Source organism: Nyctibius grandis, chromosome 4 (genome assembly GCF_013368605.1).
Source record: "Nyctibius grandis isolate bNycGra1 chromosome 4, bNycGra1.pri, whole genome shotgun sequence".
Classification (NCBI taxonomy): domain Eukaryota; kingdom Metazoa; phylum Chordata; class Aves; order Nyctibiiformes; family Nyctibiidae; genus Nyctibius; species Nyctibius grandis.
Genome location: NC_090661.1, coordinates 68,492,423 through 68,510,832, shown reverse-complemented (window position 1 = coordinate 68,510,832; position 18,410 = coordinate 68,492,423). Strand labels below are relative to the sequence as shown.

At 43.7% G+C, this 18,410-nt stretch overlaps 1 protein-coding gene and 1 non-coding gene across 3 annotated transcripts; one reads left to right on the top strand and one right to left on the bottom strand.

The window, feature by feature from the left end:
* The first annotated feature begins 96 nt into the window (after positions 1-96).
* ACTR10 (actin related protein 10) lies at positions 97-12,907 on the top strand. 2 transcript variants are annotated; one of them, XM_068399088.1, is made up of 13 exons: positions 97-220; positions 2,387-2,459; positions 2,972-3,054; positions 4,081-4,189; positions 5,851-5,958; positions 6,326-6,393; positions 6,697-6,776; positions 7,185-7,220; positions 8,756-8,835; positions 8,927-9,000; positions 9,345-9,426; positions 10,913-11,114; positions 12,305-12,907. In XM_068399088.1, exons 1-13 carry the CDS (start codon positions 144-146, stop codon positions 12,484-12,486), a joined length of 1,254 nt encoding a protein of 417 aa, XP_068255189.1. In that variant the 5' UTR covers positions 97-143; the 3' UTR covers positions 12,487-12,907. The 2 variants fall into 2 exon arrangements, with proteins under 2 accessions (XP_068255189.1, XP_068255188.1); XM_068399087.1 differs by having other exon boundaries at positions 8,714-8,835.
* Positions 12,908-18,262: 5,355 nt separating this feature from the next.
* TRNAK-CUU (transfer RNA lysine (anticodon CUU)) lies at positions 18,263-18,335 on the bottom strand. The gene has a single exon. It is a non-coding gene; the product is annotated as a tRNA-Lys (tRNA).
* Positions 18,336-18,410: the final 75 nt, after the last annotated feature.

The following is an 18,410-nucleotide window of genomic DNA, read 5'->3' as shown; positions in this document are numbered from 1 at the left end:
CGGAGGAGGGCAGCGCGGCGGCGGGTGTGCAGACAGGCGCCGAGGGCAGCCCGCCGCGCCGGGGAGGAGGAAGGCCCCACGGCGCCGCGCCGGGCGTGAGGAAGGCCCCGCCGCGCCGCCGCCGGAGGGGAAGGGAAGCCGCGATGCCGCTGTACGAGGGCCTGGGCAGCGGCGGGGAGAAAACCGCCGTGGTGATAGACCTGGGCGAGGCCTTCACCAAGTGAGTGGCGCCGCGCTCCCCCGCCCCGCCTGCCCCCTTGCTGTCGCGACAGGCGTCGCCGTGGAGCCAGTGTCGCGGCTGCGGGGCGGGCCTGCCGTCGGGATGGATAACGGTGTGGGGTTTTTTCCCCTCACCCCCTTTCTGTGGCGATGTGCGTGGTGCAAAGCTGACAATAACAGCCTTATTGTTTAGTCTGGTGTTTTGGATTAAAAAAGGGTGTAACTCGAGGTGGAGGGAGAACTGCTCGGTATTTGGTCATTTATATGTTGTGGGCCAAAAATGCAGCCGTGCCTCTGCCCGCCCCGTGTCAAAATACCCCGTAGTGTTAGAAACCCCCAAGTCCCCCCACGCTCCTGTCCCAGGTATGCGCAGCCATCACGGAAAAGTGGACGTTTAAGCAATTCGGCCCTGTGTCCGGGGTTAAAATACTATGGAAATGCCCCCTGGGTTTCAGTGGCCTGGTGGGGGAGGCAGCTTGCACGCAGAAAAAATTATTATATTGCAGGAAAAGCACTTCTTCAGATGTATGGCGCTTTTTTTAGGTTAGGCCCACATCGGCGGTTGTGTCCATGTGGATGCGTTTACCTGCTTGAAGCCTTGAGGATGTCTCTGCTTCTCTAACGAGGCAGGAGCTGTTGGTTCTGTATTTGTGTTTCTGTGAAACTTGGTTTTGTATTATGTCATACTTTCTGTTTTTCAAGTGACTGTGTAATTGCAGGCCAGCAGGGAGGCTTCGTTACCTAGAAATGCTGCAGTGTGGTTATGGAGAGGATTTGACAAAGCCTTGATGGATGGAAACAAGTGATTCCACGAGCGGCTTCTTGTGTACTCATGTCGTGTTGCTGATCACAGGCTTTTCCCAAATTTGGGGCATTTGTGAGGTTTTAGCCCATGGGCATTATTTGTCTAATAAAATGCTTTCATGGAAAAGCATTTCCCCTGAATAGTGTGTTTTTAGGGTCTGTTTCCAGCCTTCATTCTTGTAGAAAGGATAGCGACTTAATTGTATGAGAGACATCTGTCCTTTTCCAAATAAGGCTGAAATTAACCAAAAGTTCCAAAGCTGTCAGGATGACAGGCAAGGATGGCTGCGTGTACAGACTGGCACTGCACGAGCCTGTGTCTGGGAGACCAAAGAAAAAAACAGATTCTGAATTATGTCTGGTTTTAGAGTTTTTCTGAAATGATTTGCAGAATCATGTTGACAGTTGCCAAATACCAAAATAAAATATTAATTGACCTTTTGCATTAAAAGTGCTTGAACTCCAGCGGCTTTAGAGTTTTCTACTAGTGTTTTCTACTACAGTTTTCTTCTGATGTTTGTACTTAATGGGGGTGGCACTGAGTTTTATAAAATCGAATCTTGAACTTCTTTTGTTTTTCACTTACCTTCTTCAGTCCACGGTTCTTGTGTCTTTTCAATCTCTTTATGAAAACCAGACGGGTTTCCAAAAGTTTGGTTTGGAGTTGCTACTATTTTTATCATGTTGCATCTCAGTTGGATGCAGAACAGTCGTGTTTTGTCAGGAGTCCTGGAGTAGTAACCAGTCATCTTGAGGCAGTAATGCCTTCAATCACCCAGGATGCTTGTGAAGGGAAGGCATTTCAGAGTACTAAACAAGCTGGAAATAGGAAGAAAAAAGTGTCAATGGAATAGTGCTGGTCAGCAGTGAAGCAGGCCACAGGACCTGCGTGGTCATTAAGTCTTTGTCTTTTGTTTCTTCTAAATAAACATCACAGAAAATGAGGATTTAAAGAGGACACGATAACTTAATCTTGCCTGTGTTTACTGAGAGTTTCAGTGAAAACTGTGTGCCCATGTGGAGGACACAGGAAGGTGTTTCTTTGGAAATTTAATAGGCAGTAAGGAAGGTTGCAGGTGGGTGATTGTGAACAGAAAACAGTGCTCGGTGGAGAGCCAGGAGGCACGTCAGAGTTGAGCATTGCAGTGCTTCCAGAAGTGAAGAAACTTAATGCAGCTGAGAGAGATTCAATAAAAAGATACAAAATCTTTCTCGTTCAAAATGGCTAGATAGAAAAGCTATATGCAAAACACCTCTTTGCAGTCACAGAAGTATCCCTAATTAATTACTCTCTGATGATTCCTAGACCCAGTATGTTAGATAGTGACTTAAAATGATAAAGTTTTCAACTTTTTTTTTTCAGGTGTGGCTTTGCAGGGGAAACAGGACCAAGATGCATTATTCCTAGTGAAATAAAGAAACCTGATGTCGCGAAGGTAAAGTGTTTTACCTTTACAATGTTTGGTGTATTATGGTATAGAAGGAATTTGCAGATGTGTTTTTTGTCCATCCTAAGCTGGTTTTCATTGTCTTATAATTGCTGCTATTAAAAGATCGTAACTAGATACAAGTAAAGGGGATACCAATGCTGATGTTAATTGGTACTTGTCACCCACGCAGCTTATGTTTGGGGCATTTATTGAGAAGTTTCTTTGTGTAGCTGTGCTTTTCTTTTTTTTTTTTTTTTTAGTAGAGGATGGCAGCTTTGGAAAACTAATTTTGACATAAGTTACCAGTACAAAAAATTAGCATTAATAAACTCTGGAGTTTAGTTACAGGGTGAGTTTGTGAGATGCATTGTTAAGGACATAGAGCAAATCAGGCAAGAGCGAGGATTTCTTTATATATGTCAGATTATATATGTTCAGATATATTATCATATATATATTTCTTTATACATAATCACTGCCTAGTATTTAAGCTGACTGTGGATATTTTTACCTTACAGCCTGTCAAAGTTGTTCAGTATAATATTAATACAGAAGAGCTATATTCATACCTGAAGGAATTTATCCATATGCTGTATTTCAGGTAAGAGACACTTGGATGTTAGTTCTTCAGGCCTTCTGCAGCACTTTTCTGGTCCATCGGGAGGTATTACACGTGTGACTGGAGGCTGCTGTCCAGCAGAGTAAGAAAACAGAAACAAGGTTGTGCAGGTGCCTGCCTGGCTGTGTTCTTGCAGGAGAAATCCAGTGGTGCTGAGGTTCAGGTTGTATTACAGAGAGTTAGTGTCCTGCTGCATCAGTTGCTCTCAAGAAATAGAAAGTATTTGCTAAGTTGCCTTCTAACTGTGGCACTTATAAAGGACTTACTTAATAGGCGAAAGTAATTACCTAAGGAGTTACACACTGATTTTGGTAGGACTGAAGGTCATCTTACATGGGTGCAGAGCTCGCTCCACATGACAGTGGTTTGGAAGGAGGAATCATAACCTGTGGAATATTTTTACTTGAGTAATACATCTTTTTGTTGTATTTTTAGTACCATTAGTGAATAATGAAGTTGGACTCAGTCTTTTCTCTTTACTTCCAGTCCTTATTCTTACACAGTAAAAATCATCACTTGACACAGGGAAACAAGTACTTCATTTCTGTGCCTCAGATCTTCTCGTGTGGGTGGTTGGTTTTTTCCCTGTCCTTGTTCATCACTTTGTAATTGAAATCAGGACAATTCCATCCTCTCCTCTGAAATCAGGCCATCTGTATCACCATTCTTCCTCTTTTATGGACACACTGTATGACACTGAACAAGCCAGTACCGGCTATTATGCATGTGTACTTTTACATTTCTTTATATTGATTTAGAAATGTGTAACAGATATTCAGAGCTACAGCCTGCTGGCAGATAGCTTTATAACTTGTTTTTCTGTAACTTGGTTTCCTAACTTTCTTTTAAGAAAGTGTTTTTTTAAAATTTGGGAAAAGGCTTTGGGATCTGCTGTAGAAAATGCAAATTTTTAGGATTTTTGAGGAGAATGGAATATGAAAATAAGGTGAGTCTCATAATACGTGCTTAAACTTACCAGTTTTGTTTCACACGTCTTGCCTTTTTTAGACATCTGTTGGTGAATCCCAGAGACCGCCGTGTTGTGATCATAGAATCTGTCTTGTGCCCTTCACACTTCAGAGACACGCTCACGAGAGTCCTTTTCAAGCATTTTGAGGTACATGTTTTACATAACTACTGTATGTGCTCAGCATAGCACTTGCCAGTAGAAATTTTACTTACAATCACTACCAGATATGGACAAAGAAATTAAAATAATGCCAAAAGAATGAGAGAGGCAGAAAGAAGATGAAAAAAAGCTGATGGTCGTCAGGGAAAGCAGGGCTTGGAGATTGGACTAAAGGCCATTTGTGTTCCATTCTGACTCTTCATGAGGCCACAAAACAGGAGCTGTTAACAAGGATCCAAAAGGTTTCTCTGGCTTGTACGAAAACACAGCTCGCATCGCACTGTTCCAGACAGATCCAATAATCCCCATTGAGCGCCGCCTGAAGCCAGAATTTATATTTAAGCACTTGTTAGTGCTCTGTCAGCAAATCTCATGACTTGTACCAGAGTCAATATCTTTGCCTAGCACGTGATTTTGCTTCTGGCTGTACTCATTTAGATAAGAGCTTACCTGAAATTTATTATCTTCTCTGCTTAATCAGTCTTTTTGAAGAAAAGTCTGAACCTAATTCTTGCTTAGTTCTAACAGAAGATGTTTTGGAAGGTAAATCCGTATTTTTTCAATTCAGATAGAACGAAGGTTAAGGTTCTTCTGTAAAAAGTGAACTAGTTGTCTGCAGTACTTCTTCACTGTGCTTCCACAACACAGTTTACCAATTAATCTTAAACTTCCATGTAATTCTTTCCTCCTATTGATAAAATTTTCTGATGACTTGAAATTGCTGAAAGATTTGAGTGATTTTTTTTTTTTCCCTGATCCCCTTACAGGAAAAAAAAGTATGTCTCAGATATAGCACTCCCATGCAAAATTGGTTATCGAAAGTGACTCGTGACTTGGGAAGTCATATTTTGATGGAGAGACTTTGTAACTTGTTAAGAAGCCATTTGGTGCTGATGTGAGGTTAACTCTCTCTGGGTAGTATTTCCACTTGGTGCAAAGAATAAGAGCGGCATATTAATACAGGGTCAATATTATAACTTGTGTCTCTGGGGTCAGTATCAGTAATGTTGCCCCTAAATGCAGGATTTATTGAAAATACTCATTTAATTCACAGTTCAAGGTGTTCCATTAAAGGGACTGTCACTATCTAGGAAACGATTTATGGAATTCTGGGAGAAGGAAGTAATTCTCGTGTAATTTTGACTCAAGTTTCCACATTGCTTTGGGTAAGAGTGTTTTAAGCAGCCTCTGCTGTGAAGTTGTGTGCAACAGTGTGTTGTCATAAGGCACACTTATGCACACGTGGGTTTTCTGGGACATTTCTTCACATCTTCAAGTCTTTATACAACATTTCAAGAAGCTGTGTTTTAGTTTCTTTAGTTTCTTTTCAATGACAATGACCATAAGACACCTGATCTTAAGATGAGTTCCATAATTAACACTTGCTTTTCTTACAAGCCCGTTCCAAGATTCATTATTACTGAAGTCACGGGTATGTACCACAAGTAAGATGAATGTAGAATTTAGAATCCTGTTGTATTTTGTTCGTTACTACACTACCTTAAAAACTAAATTAAAAATGGATACCACGAGATACAATTGTTTGGGTTTTGCTTTTAATATGACATTTATGGAAAGCATCAATTCTTTGAGTGTTTTTTTCCCCCCCCTGCCCTCTTCTATCAATTACCCTCTTGGTTTCCATGTAGGTACCTTCTGTTTTGTTTGCTCCATGTCATCTGATGTCTCTGCTGACACTTGGGATCAATTCTGCCATGGTGCTAGACTGTGGATATGCGGAAAGTTTGGTGCTGCCTGTATCCTTCGATAATACGCAAACAGAATTTTCAGCAATAAGGCTGTCGTGACGAGATGATATTTTTATAGACTCCAAGTGTGCTAAAAAGTAACAGGAACAGATCAGCCAGTTGGGCCTTTGACTATAAGATATCATGACCTGGGGAATCTCTTCACAGCTGACGTGCTAAATCTGTGTTCCCTCAAAACTTGGGAAGGGTGGTTCGTAACTTCAGCCTTTATCTACTAGAAATCAGTTTTGGAGAAAAGCAGTTAGAAAGTGTTTTCCATAGCTAATGCAAGAGAATGTTATGGGGAAAAAGCATTTAGTTCCAACAGACTGAAAACTCATAACAAAAAAAGGAGAATTTCCTGATCTTCATGTAGATATATGAGGGAATTCCGATTCTGCGCTGCTGGGGTTCCCTTCCTTTGGGAGGAAAGGCTATCCACAAGTAAGTTCACAGTTACACATTCCAGGTTACTGATGATTTATTTGTGCAAGTTAATCTTTGACTTATGACCAAAGATTCCTATCGAGCATGACTTAAATCAGAACTGTTGCTGTGACAGCATCCAGTTTTTAAAGTTACCACTGTTTGGCTTTTGTTGATGTAGTAAAAGCTGTGGAAATCAGATCTGCTTCAGTTTATATTTAGAAGAATGTAACCGAAGGGAATAAATACTATCCCTTAAGCCTAATATAGAGAATCAGCCTGAGTTAATAGCTATGTCTAACTTAATGTGCAACATTTTAGGGAGCTGGAGTATCAGCTGTTGGAGCAGTGCACAGTTGATACAGGACTAGCCAAAGGACAAAGCCTTCCGTCTGTGATGGGTAAGGTCTGTTTGACGTAGTATATGTGCTGTGAACGTGCGCTGGGGAGAGTGGATTAATACTAACAGTGAATAAAACGAGTTTAGTATTCACTGCATCTTATGTGATCTACTTTCATGATTTCTTTCTCAGTATTAAACAAGTGTATTATTTTTATGATAAGCCACTCATAACGGTAGGTTTGAATGAAGGCTGAGATAAAATTTCTGTAGTAATTTTTCACGTCTGTTTTGAGAGAAGACAAACTTTTTTTTTCTGTTCTTAATATTCTTTCTTCCTTAGAAATCTTTAAAAGCTGCTGTCGAAGTGAAACTTTAATGTATTAAATGCAATTTAAACTTAGTTTCATTCTTAAATTCTCTTTCTACTTCAGAAGCTTTTGTTCTGAGTTATTTTTTTTTATTTCAGGCTCAGTTCCAGAAGACATAGTAGAGGATATAAAAGGTAAAATTTTCTGCTTCATGAAACTCTAGTTTATTAAATTGTGCGGTAGAGGAGAGTATGATAATAACAAGTGTGCAATACTTTACGTTTAGGAATTTATTTTACCTTCTCTGTTTATCATATTTCTTACCTCCTGGAAGAACTTGCAGTGTTCTTCCTCTTTGAAAGCAAAACCAAACCCATGTTGAATTCCTCTTTCAGGTTTAGCCTTTGTGCTGTCAAGGTGTAGGTCATACATACATTTGGTAGACTAGGGCAGAGAGGGTATGACACTATTGTGTATACCCTGTGGTCAGCCGGTCAGGTTAACTTTGGGTTGCATTTCTTAACTGCTGACGCTTTGTTTGCTGCATATGAATGTGTGGAGTGTGGACTCTACATGGGACTTAGAGTTAGAAGATCTAATGTTCAAAACCTGTTACCATAGATACGGTTTGGTTGCAAATGTAGCATTTAAGCAGTCTTCATGTCATGACATAAGAATATTTTAAGTTAATTTTGTTCATAAATTAACTAGGAAAGTGCAGTTTGCCCCAAAGTCAATTTTTAAAAAAAAATAAAGTATGTATAAGAGATATTTTGGTGTGTTAGTCAGGTAGGCAAGATGAGTCAAGGACTACATTTACACCAGAAAAAAACAGAGTCTGTCTTTGGGCAGAACTTGGATGAATTCCTATGTAATGTTGCATGTGCAACAGACATAAAAATATATATAATTGTAGAAAATAGCAACTAGTATATATTTCTTGGGCCAAATTAAGAAGAAATCAATCCGTCAAATGCAAAATAACTTAAATGCAGCTCGTGCTTTGTCAAATGGAAGTTGCTTTTCTAATTCTTGGACTTGAACACAATTTTCTGATCGGTTCTGGTTTTTATGCAGTCTTTTGGAACCAGATATAATGTGCTAGGGTTGAAATTCTGATTGCCTGTGTATTGAAGGGTTGTTTCTTAGTGACAGCTATTTATGAAGAAGATACTCGTTTGTGCCAGCTACAAATAAATAAGTATATAACAACAGTAACAGCTGGGATACAAATGAAATTGTGCTCTGTCATTGTTGCCTGGGGAAAAAAAACCCTCTGGAGTTCTCAGGGTGCTGAAGAGTTACACTAGGAAAAACATTGCTTGATTACAGCTTGTTTAGAAAGTGAGCAATGTTGCATTTGAAGCCATGGTGCAAGACTCGCAATGGTGTGTTTGACAGCAGAACACAACCCCTGGCACCTTGTGGTAACTGAAGGCACGATTAGTAACGTCCCTCTGTCTTTAAATCTTACGTAGCTTGTCTGAGAAAGAAATCTTGCCTGTCCTAGCGTAGTTTCAGTGTCAGCTTCATTTAAACTTGTGGTCTAGGTAGCATCTGAACCCTGCTGAAGTGTAGAGACCGTTTTTCTTTGCATTTATTTGATAATGTCTTAGACCAGCAAGGGCCTGAAGTTTGTGTTCTTCTCTAAACTATGCAAAATTATTGTCTTTATTGGTGACAAAAGGATCCAACAAAGTCTCTCTTCTGCCCCTTTTCTTTTATGAAGTCCGCACTTGTTTTGTGAGTGATCTCCAACGTGGCCTGAAAATCCAAGCAGCCAAGTTCAACATTGATGGCAGTGCAGAGGTAGGTGAAGAATTAAGCTTATCGTAGTCTTTTTGAAGTGGATGTAGCCTTTTTGGCCTCTAAAATAATGCGTGTGTGTTTTTATTTCTAGCGTCCTTCACCGCCTCCAGACGTAGACTATCCTTTAGATGGAGAAAAGATTCTCCATGTAGTTGGCCCCATCAGGTGAGAAATACTGTAGTTGAGTATTTATCTTTAGGAGGATATATTTTCAACTCTAAAAGCACATACATTTTCATAAAATCAAATCTTAATGAAACACTTGCATATGCTTTTTATGTCTCTTAAATTAAGGCTTTATGTCTCTTAAATTAAGGGCACAGTGCAAGCCCATAACAAGAGGTATCTGCTTCCCCAGAGAGCTCTCAGTTAAGGATGAGAGCAAACAGATTGGGGGGATGAGGGGAACAGAAGTGGAGTATTAACGCAGGATGATGTGACAGGTTTAGTGAAGTGAAGGGGGCGTAGTATTGGTTCTCATTAACACTCCTTTCCTGTCTTTTCGACAGAGACTCTGTTGTTGAAATACTGTTTGAACAGGATAATGAAGAGACATCTGTTGCCACTTTGATCTTAGATTCACTCATTCAGGTATCTTTATATTATAAACAATTTATTGAATGCCTCCAGCCTTAGAGAACCTGCTGTTACAAATGACTCTGTCTAGAGTAACACTCTTCTGACTGCAGGTTGCGATTGGTTTAAAAAGTTCAGCACAGCGTGACTCCTAGGGTTCTGCCACGTGATGAATGTCCGTGGGGTAGCAAGTCACCGTGTGTCGTCCACTCTGTGATAGTTTTCTTACTCCTTGGTGTACTGCAGTGTGTCTAGGAGAGTTTTCTAAGGAACGTAGTGCTCACCTCTCAGCAAAAGTAATAAACTGGCTTGCGTTTATTTGGGGGTGAGGCTCTACATATGATATGACGAAGGAGCAGCTAATACTTGGTGTTAAAGGAATTACACTGCTTAAACTGGAATGACAGAGGTATTCTGTTTCTCCTTTTTTCAAGGTGTTTCACTCAGAGTTAGACTTTGAGTCCTGCAGACTGCTGGTTGACCTAAGATAGAATAAAATTAATTTGGACATCTCTATTACAGGCAGTATATTAGATATATTATGGAAAATTTTCTTGGCATTTACAAACGCTTCATTTCTTATTATATTTAGGAAAAAATGCATTAGAAAACCAATATAAATGGAAATTTTCATTATGTGGTGGTGGATATATGTTAATTAAAATTGACATCCTGTAGTTATTGATGCCATTTAAATTAGTTTGCTGAGACATCATTTATTGGAGAGCCATAGGCTTGGATGACATGACAAACATTTCGATTAGAATTCCTTATGAAAACAAATTGTTAAACAGGATCTGTGCCTGGACCCCTCACCTCTGTACCTTCAGGCATTTACCTTGCATCGCTCTTTGGCCGGAGGAAGGACAGATATTAAATTTACAGATGTTAAGTAGCATCCAGTTACTTCTGTTGGACAAGAGGATCGCAGCGGTCTGGAATTCTTTTCAAAGGGATAGTGCAGATCTGCTTGCGAGGGGCAGGACTGACAACGCTTGGTCTTCTCGTGCCTTTGTGTCTTCTAGTTGGATCATCTGATGCCTGAGGCAAGCTCCAGCAGAAACCTTTTCTTCCATTGGGGACTTTTGTAGCGCGTTTCTCCCACATGGAGCTAAAAAGAGTCAACCTTAGATGTAACAGTTTGTCCTCTCTGAGAGCACTGGTTGAGGCTTCACCTTCCTCTGGCACATCTCCCAGAACTCATGGGAATTATTGTCACTGATACCTCTCTCCTCTGTTGTCTTGGTCTGCCTCAGCTGAAGGGCTTTACAGGGACTCACAGTGTGCCCATAAAAGCCTCAACTGGGCAGTTCCTTAAGCCTGGTTTTCTTGGGAAGTCTGGGGACTAAATTATGTTGGTTATGTTTCACCTAAGTCTGAGAGAACAGCAATTGAAGTGCGTAGAAAGAGTGACTGAATTTCTAACAGACCTTTGAATGCTTTTTCATGCAACTTCAGTTAAAGGGGGTTTGGGTATTTTTTTTGTTCCTGTTTGCATTAGTGTCCCATAGACACCAGGAAGCAGCTGGCAGAGAACTTGGTGGTTATTGGTGGCACCGCTATGTTGCCAGGATTCCTTCACAGGCTCATGGCTGAGATCAGATACCTGGTAGAGAAACCAAAATACAAAGAAGCGCTTGCCACTAAAACCTTCAGAATTCACACTCCACCTGCCAAACCCAACTGCGTGGCCTGGCTGGGAGGTAAGAGTGAACACAGCTGTTAAGCAAAGGTACAAAGTGGAAAAACAAACCTTCCAAGTGGGATTTGTAATGAATAAATAGCAGTAAAACTTAGATGAACTATTGAAATCAAGCTCTGTGGAACTGGTATTGCCCTCCTGGAAGAAATCTGGCAGAGTAAAGCTCCCTCGGGTACCTTGGGAGGGCAGAATGGGGCTGCAGGTTATGGGAGCTTTAAACAGGTGAGGTGCAATTTGCAAGAGAGATGTGGAAGATGAGGTGTTGGCTCAAGTGCAGTACAGGGCTACCGCCGTGTGGTGGCACCAGGAGAGGCGGAGCAGAGACCTGCTGCGTGCGGGAGGATCTGCTAATTGAGAAAACAAGTGTAATTACCGACTGCGAGCTGTGAGCTATGGTGAGGCCAGAGGCTGCTCCCTCCCTGTGCTGTTCCCAAGTGCCAATAACAAATACAGCAACTCTGCGATGGATTTTGGCTGCTGTGCTGGCAAGTTAGGGAGAAAGAAGGGCTTTCGGTTGCTAGCAGCTCTTTTCAGGAAGGTTCTCAGGTTAATAAGAATTCATGCTTTTCTAAGCTTTTGATGTATAAGCTGAGCCCATCCGGTATGTACGAGGAACTAACTTTAACTGTAAAGGCAGATTTTATTTTCATATGCTTTGAAATGTAAATGTTTATCAGATTTTACTTGTAAAACATTTTGAGTCTATTTTTAGGATTAGCAAACAAGAATGATTTATACACACCAAGTTCTCTGATACTTCCTTCACTGGCGGTGGTAGTCAGCTGCTGTGGTCTGAATCTTCTCACAGCTTGTGTAAACTTCTTCTGGGTATTGTGTGACAACCTTTTTGGGGAGAGGAAATTTCCTTAAGCACAAGGTGGTTTGTTTCAAGTGCTTTAAAATCAAAACTTCTAGGAAACTTTGTCGTAAGCAGCAGGTCAGCTAGGCCAGTTTTGTTCTCAGCAGAGACTAGATGATTCTTTGTTTTCAGTTACTTTCAAGGGCGATAAATGGAAACAGTTTGGGGCTAGCTGGGCTACTGAAAAGGAAAGCGGCTAGATCCTTTCATTCCTTTAATTTTTGGGACAGAGCTGAAAAAAAAACCCATTGAGATTCTTGATGTGAGGAAGTAGAAAAAGAAATTCAGTACATCGAATTAATGCAACATATTTTTTTTCTCCAATAATGCAGGAGCCATTTTTGGAGCACTTCAGGACATACTTGGGAGCCGGTCTGTGTCCAAAGAGTATTACAGCCAGACAGGCCGCATACCTGACTGGTGCTGTCTTAATAATCCTCCACTGGAAATGATGTTTGATGTTGGAAAAGCACCCCCACCATTGATGAAGAGGGCTTTTTCTACTGAGAAATAAGCACCTAAATGCTACACAAGGATTCTCCTCACCTGTTTCGAGTAGATATATATGCGTTGGCTTTTTGTATTAAGTAATTTGTGTGTTACACTATTAAATATGAACAATGGGGATGTTTTGAGGGGTATGGTGGTTGGTATTAACACTATTTAAAACCACATCCAGTTATAGTTTAAAAACTTAACTCTGGCAACTACTATGCTGTTTTGTCCTCTTCTGAAGAAATTCTGTACTGTCATGAGCTGTAGCCTGCTGAGCTGTTTGTTATTTACATGTACAGTAAATGACACTGTTGAGAGGATTTGTTTTAAGATATTTTGATTTTTAAATATGCTTAGAAGAATGAAGGACAGTCTACTATGGGAAACATCTATGGAAGCTTTTCTGCCAAATTCTGTTATTAAAATATTCCACTCTTGAATCACATGTGAGGAAATGGTTTGGGGCTGTTTAGCAAAAAATATTTCCCCTGGACACAGTCCTGTTTTGAGAGTTTTAACAGAGAACTCTTCTGCCTGTAATTCTCACATAGTGCTGAGCTAACAACTCTCCCAGCATCTCTTCTCCAAGAAAGAATCAACCATGTAAGAGTTATAATCAGGGATGCAAGGAAGACTTGAGTCTCTTATTGAAATGTCCAGTTCAGAAGCCACTACTTTGCCCTCCTTCCCCTCCTCAGAAATATTACACCTCATTGTCCCAAAGCAATATGTATTAAATGAAAATGCAATATAAAGGTCATTGCTTAAGGAAAAAAAATGTACATTTGGATACTAACACTATATTTAGGAATTGTTGGCTAGTGAATAGGCTCTTAGCAATGCTGTAACTTCACATATCGAAGGAGAAGGAGCACTCCCATGGGAAAACAAACACATACGCTTCCCTTCTGCTGCCAGTGCTGCTGGCTTTGGTTTGTCACGATTCTCACTATCCTTCCCTCATGCTGCTGGGAATTAACTTTGCACGCAGAGCTGCGGCTCCTGGTGGGTGCTTCAGACAGTGCCACTGCATCTCATCAGCATTGTGTCTTGGGAGAGGCGTTTCCCCCGTGTGAAATGCCGTTAAACTTGCCGCCAACGTGCCGAATGTGACTCGCTGACTAAATGGTGACCCTGCTGGTACCTGCTGATTGCTGAGGTTCAAATCCTACTCTGAGGAGTAATTGTTTAGCTCAAATTTGGGGTTATACATATATATAAAATTATTTGGGGGCAGGGGTGGTGGAGTCTTATCACCACAAACATGCTTTTTGTGCGTGATTTCGCTGTGCTGTCTGCTGACTGCCTGCTGTGGTTCCTGAAGCACGTTTCTTGAAGTTAAGGATATATTTAAAGAAACGTTCTTGTGGTGAAACTTAACACAGGGCAATATGCCACAGCATTTAAGTAAGCTTCTGCCTGACTGTGTCATTCTGTTTCATGTATGCTTTACCTTAACATATGGTGTTGGCACGTGGTAGGAGAGCCTCCATTTTTATCCTAATGGTTTTCAAGCTAAAAAAAAACCACAAAAAACAGGAATCGCTGCTTAAAAGTGTTGGAGTCTGTCATAGGTGAGACTTTGCTGGTTGGTGACAGTGGTCTGATAGTATTGACATGGATGATTTCTCTACAGTGGTGCTGGCAGGTGTGTTTTTAAATTGCCGCCTTCCTACTTCAAATGAGCTGCGTGGCTGTTACACAGAAAGCATAGAAAAATAGGCAGGCATAGCTGTGAGTAGTTAATGGTTGGTTTGTAGTCCTGGAATAAGGTTCACAGAATCACAGAATCAGGTTGGAAGAGACTTCTGGGATCATTGAGTCCAGCCATTGCCCTGACACCACCATGTCAACTAGACCATGGCACTAAGTGCCATGTCCAGTCTTTTCTTAAACTCCTCCAGAGATGGTGACTCCACCACCTCCCTGGGCAGCCCCTTCCAATGTCTAATGACCCTTGCTGAGAAGAAATGCTTCCTAATGTCCAACCTGAACCTCCCCTGGCGAAGCTTTAGGCCAGACCCTCCAGACCCTTCACCAGCTTGGTTGCCCTCCTCTGGACTCGCTCCAACACCTCAACATCTTTCTTGAAGTGCGGGGCCCAGAACTGGACACAGTATTCGAGGTGCGGCCTCACCAGTGCCGAGTAGAGCGGGACGATCACTTCCCTAGACCGGCTGGCTACACTGTTGCTAATAGAGACCAGGATGCCATTGGCCTTCTTGGCCACCTGGGCACACTGCTGGCTCATGTTTAGCCGGCTGTCGATCAGCACCCCCAGGTCTCTTTCCGCCAGGCCAAAGGTTGGTCTTTTAGAGATCGTTTCTTAGTCCTCAAAGCACGATGGGGCCTGTCCAGTGCCTCTTTGCACTGATGTGAGAGCCTCCAGTCCAAACACTTTCTAGGTTTCCAGGTCAAACAGGTTGCAATTACGATGCACCAGTGTTGTTCTGCGGCAGCCTGCGGATGGGAATGGTGTGCCGTGACAGAAACAGGTCCTTCAGAGTGTAGTGTTGTGTTCTGTCAGGCCTGGACTTGGAAAAATGGATGACACGCTATAGCTGGGTACCTGTGTTCCCACTGTGTCTGGTATTTCATATTCTTTTACATCTTAGGCTTCTTGCTTGCTTCTGTAAGCCTACAATCCTTTAATGGTTTAATTTCCTTGGGGATGTTCATTCCCCAGCAGATTCCTCAAATACCAGCATTCCCCTTGTTTTCTTGAGCGTTCGAGGCCTTCAGTCTGATTTGTTCCCCCTTACCAAACCCTTTTTATCTCCCCTGCAGCGAGACCAAGGACTACGGGGTCGCATGCGAGTCGAGAGCGTCCCCCCCAGCAAGGCCCCGCTGTGCAGCACACGGCTCAGCTGCCCTGCCCTGCCATAGCCTGTCTCCCAAGGCTTGACACCTACAGGGCTGGGCAGGAGGCTCGAGGAACCCACCGCTTCTGGCAAGAAGACCTGTGGGTGAGGTCTGGTTCTCCTCACGGGGCTGAACAAGGGAGGAGCAATGGAGTCTAATACTTGGGGCGTGAGGTTGACCCGTCTGGCGCAGTCTGTGGCAAGGATTGAGGATGTCAGCAGGTTTCTGAGTGACTTCAGGAAGTATATATGATTCACAGAATCACAGAATCAACCAGGTTGGAAGAGACCTCTGGGATCATCAAATCCAACCATTGCCCTGACACCACCATGTCAACTAGACCATGGCACTAAGTGCCATGTCCAGTCTTTTCTTAAACACCTCCAGAGATGGTGACTCCACCACCTCCCTGGGCAGCCCCTTCCAATGTCTAATGACCCTTGCTGAGAAGAAATGCTTCCTGATGTCCAACCTGAACCTCCCCTGGTGAAGCTTGAGGCTGTGTCCTCTTGTCCTATCGCTAGTTGCCCGGGAGAAGAGGCCGACTCCCACTTCACTACAACCTCCCTTCAGGTAGTTGTAGACTGCATTGCAACAGTTATGCTTAATAAAGCAAAACGGATAAAAAGGCAGTTTTTGGAGACCAGCCTGCTCCATCCCCATTCTTAACTTGTTCCCAGTCTGTGATGCGATTACAGGCTTGCTAAACAGAGGCTATTTCATTGCAAGGCGCAGAGAGCTGTTCTTAGCCCTGGGTAAAGAACGGTCAGACCCAAGCTCTGCTTCTAATTTTCATTTATAATTTGAATAATTTGGAATGTATCTCCGTAACCCAGATTGAGTTTTGCCTCAGTAAGAACGGAGCCAGAGCCTACCGAGGCTTGCTCCTGAAAGAAGTTTGCCATCAGCACGAGTCCCGTGAGCTGGGAGGGATTACTCACGTCCGTAAATCATTCTCAGCGGGAAGGATCTGCAGGGGAGATTAAACTCCTACAGAGCTTGTGTTCGTGGTGGTGCAATGATGTCATTTTCCTCAACTGCAGCAGACTGCAGCTGAGGAAATGTAGAATATTCTTAGCCCTTCCCTTTTCAGGGTTATTCCTGTATTGCTGTGCACATGTACCCTGGGACCTTTCACAAGCCTGGCATGTTCTGCCCACTCTTCTCGTCTCCTCTGGGGTTTCTGCATCACTGAACAGCTTCAACAGCTGCTGTTTCACACTGCACGACCAGAAATGCTAACTCCTGTGTTACTGGCAGGTTTAAGCGCAGAGCCCCATGACCCGTTAAGGACAGAAACAGGATTCTTATTTCATCGAAGGGGTGAGGAAAGGCTGTTATCTGCTTTTCAGAACAACTAGCCCTGGAAGGCCCTTAGAGATCACACTTTAAATGTGTTATCATGTAGAAAGGGATTTGGCTTATTTTTTTTCAGCCTAAATGTTGTAGTTCTTCCCTCCCTGTCGTGGCAGGGATCCATGGGTCCTTGCAGCAGACAAATTCACAGTGAACTCAAGTGTGTTGTCAGGAAGAACAGTGACAGACACAAACCCCTGCAGTAACTGGAGGTTTTTCTTCTGAAGTTCCCAATTCTGGGCTGGATGCCGTTGCTGAAGGTTGGTGTTAGCCAACTGCAAACAGCTCCAGCCGAGCCAAGTCCTGCTGGCAGGAAGAATAGTTTGGAATATTCACAAGCATGGCCTCTTGCAGTCTGCCAGGTGTCCGTGCTACGCCTATGGGAGCTGGTCTCTGGGAGAAGGGGCTTTAACTCATTCCCTCATCTCCCTTTTCATAGAATCATAGAGTATCTCAAGTTGGAAGGGACCCATGAGGATCACTGAGTCAACTCCCTGCTCCTCGCAGGACTACCTAAAACTAAACCATGTGACTGAGAGCATCATCCAGACGCTCCTTGAACTCTGACAGGCTTGGTGCCCTGACCACTTGCCCGGGGAGCCTGTTCCAGTGACCGACCACCCTCTCAGTGAAGAACCTTTTCCTAGTGTCCAACCTGAACTTCCTCTGATGCAGCTTCATCCCATTTCCTCATGTCCTGTCACTGGTCCCCAGAGAGAGGGGATCAGCACCTCCCCCTCTGCTGCCCCCCTTGAGGAAGGTGTAGACTGAGATGAGGTCACCCCGCAGCGATGAGGTCACCCCGCAGTGATGAGGTCACCCCGCAGCGATGAGGTCACCCCTCAGCCTTCTCTTCTCCAAGCTGAACAAGCCAAGTGACCTCAGCTGCTCCTCCTAAGTCTTGTCCTCGAGACCTCTCACCATCTTGGTCGCTCTCCTCTGGACACACTCCAGCAGTTTGATGTCCTTCTCATACTGAGGCACCCAAAACTGCACACAGTGCCCGCGGTGCACCAGTGCAGAGGGGACAGTCGCCTCCCTCGCCCGCCCAGCCGTGCTGTGCTTGATGCACCCCCGGGCACGGCTGGCCCTTTGGGCTGCCAGGGCACACTGTTGACTCCCACTCAACTTGCTGTCACCCCACACCCCCAGATCTCTTTCCGTGGGGCTGCTCGCCAGCCTCTCGTCCCCCAGTTAGCGCGTATAAGCGGGAGAGCCCCGTCCCAGCCAGAGAATCCAGCGCTTGCTCTTGTTAGATGTCCCAGGGCTGGTGATTGCCCACTCTGGTCTGTACAGGCCCCTCTACCCTCGGGGGAGCCCACAGCCTCTACCAGTTTATCAATATACGTTCGATTCCTGCATCCAGATCATTTATAAAAAAAAAAAATTCTCTTTTTGCAGCAGCAGAGGGTTTATTACAGTCGCTGCCACAGCCACCCGGGCTGTAGCCGCACCAGGGCCGTTCCCTTCGCGATTGGGGGGTGAACTCCCCTCAGAGTCGCGGCGCTCGAGGGGGTCGGGGCGGCGTTTTCCCGCGCAGAACCCTTCAAAAGGGAGCGAGGGGCACAAAACCGACCCGCCCAACGTGGGGCTCGAACCCACGACCCTGGGATTAAGAGTCCCATGCTCTACCGACTGAGCTAGCCGGGCGCTGCATTATGGGTTCCCGCCACGCGCCCTTCACCCGATGACGGGCGGATGTCAGCGCTCCGCAGCCCCGCCCCT

Coding starts and splice junctions, on each gene's coding strand:
- ACTR10 (XM_068399087.1), top strand. CDS start 144: ATGCCGCTGTACGAGGGCCTGGGCAGCGGCGGGGAGAAAACCGCCGTG. Junction 3,055..4,080: donor ATCCATATGCTGTATTTCAG/GTAAGAGACACT, acceptor TGCCTTTTTTAG/ACATCTGTTGGTGAATCCCA. Junction 6,394..6,696: donor GGAGGAAAGGCTATCCACAA/GTAAGTTCACAG, acceptor GCAACATTTTAG/GGAGCTGGAGTATCAGCTGT.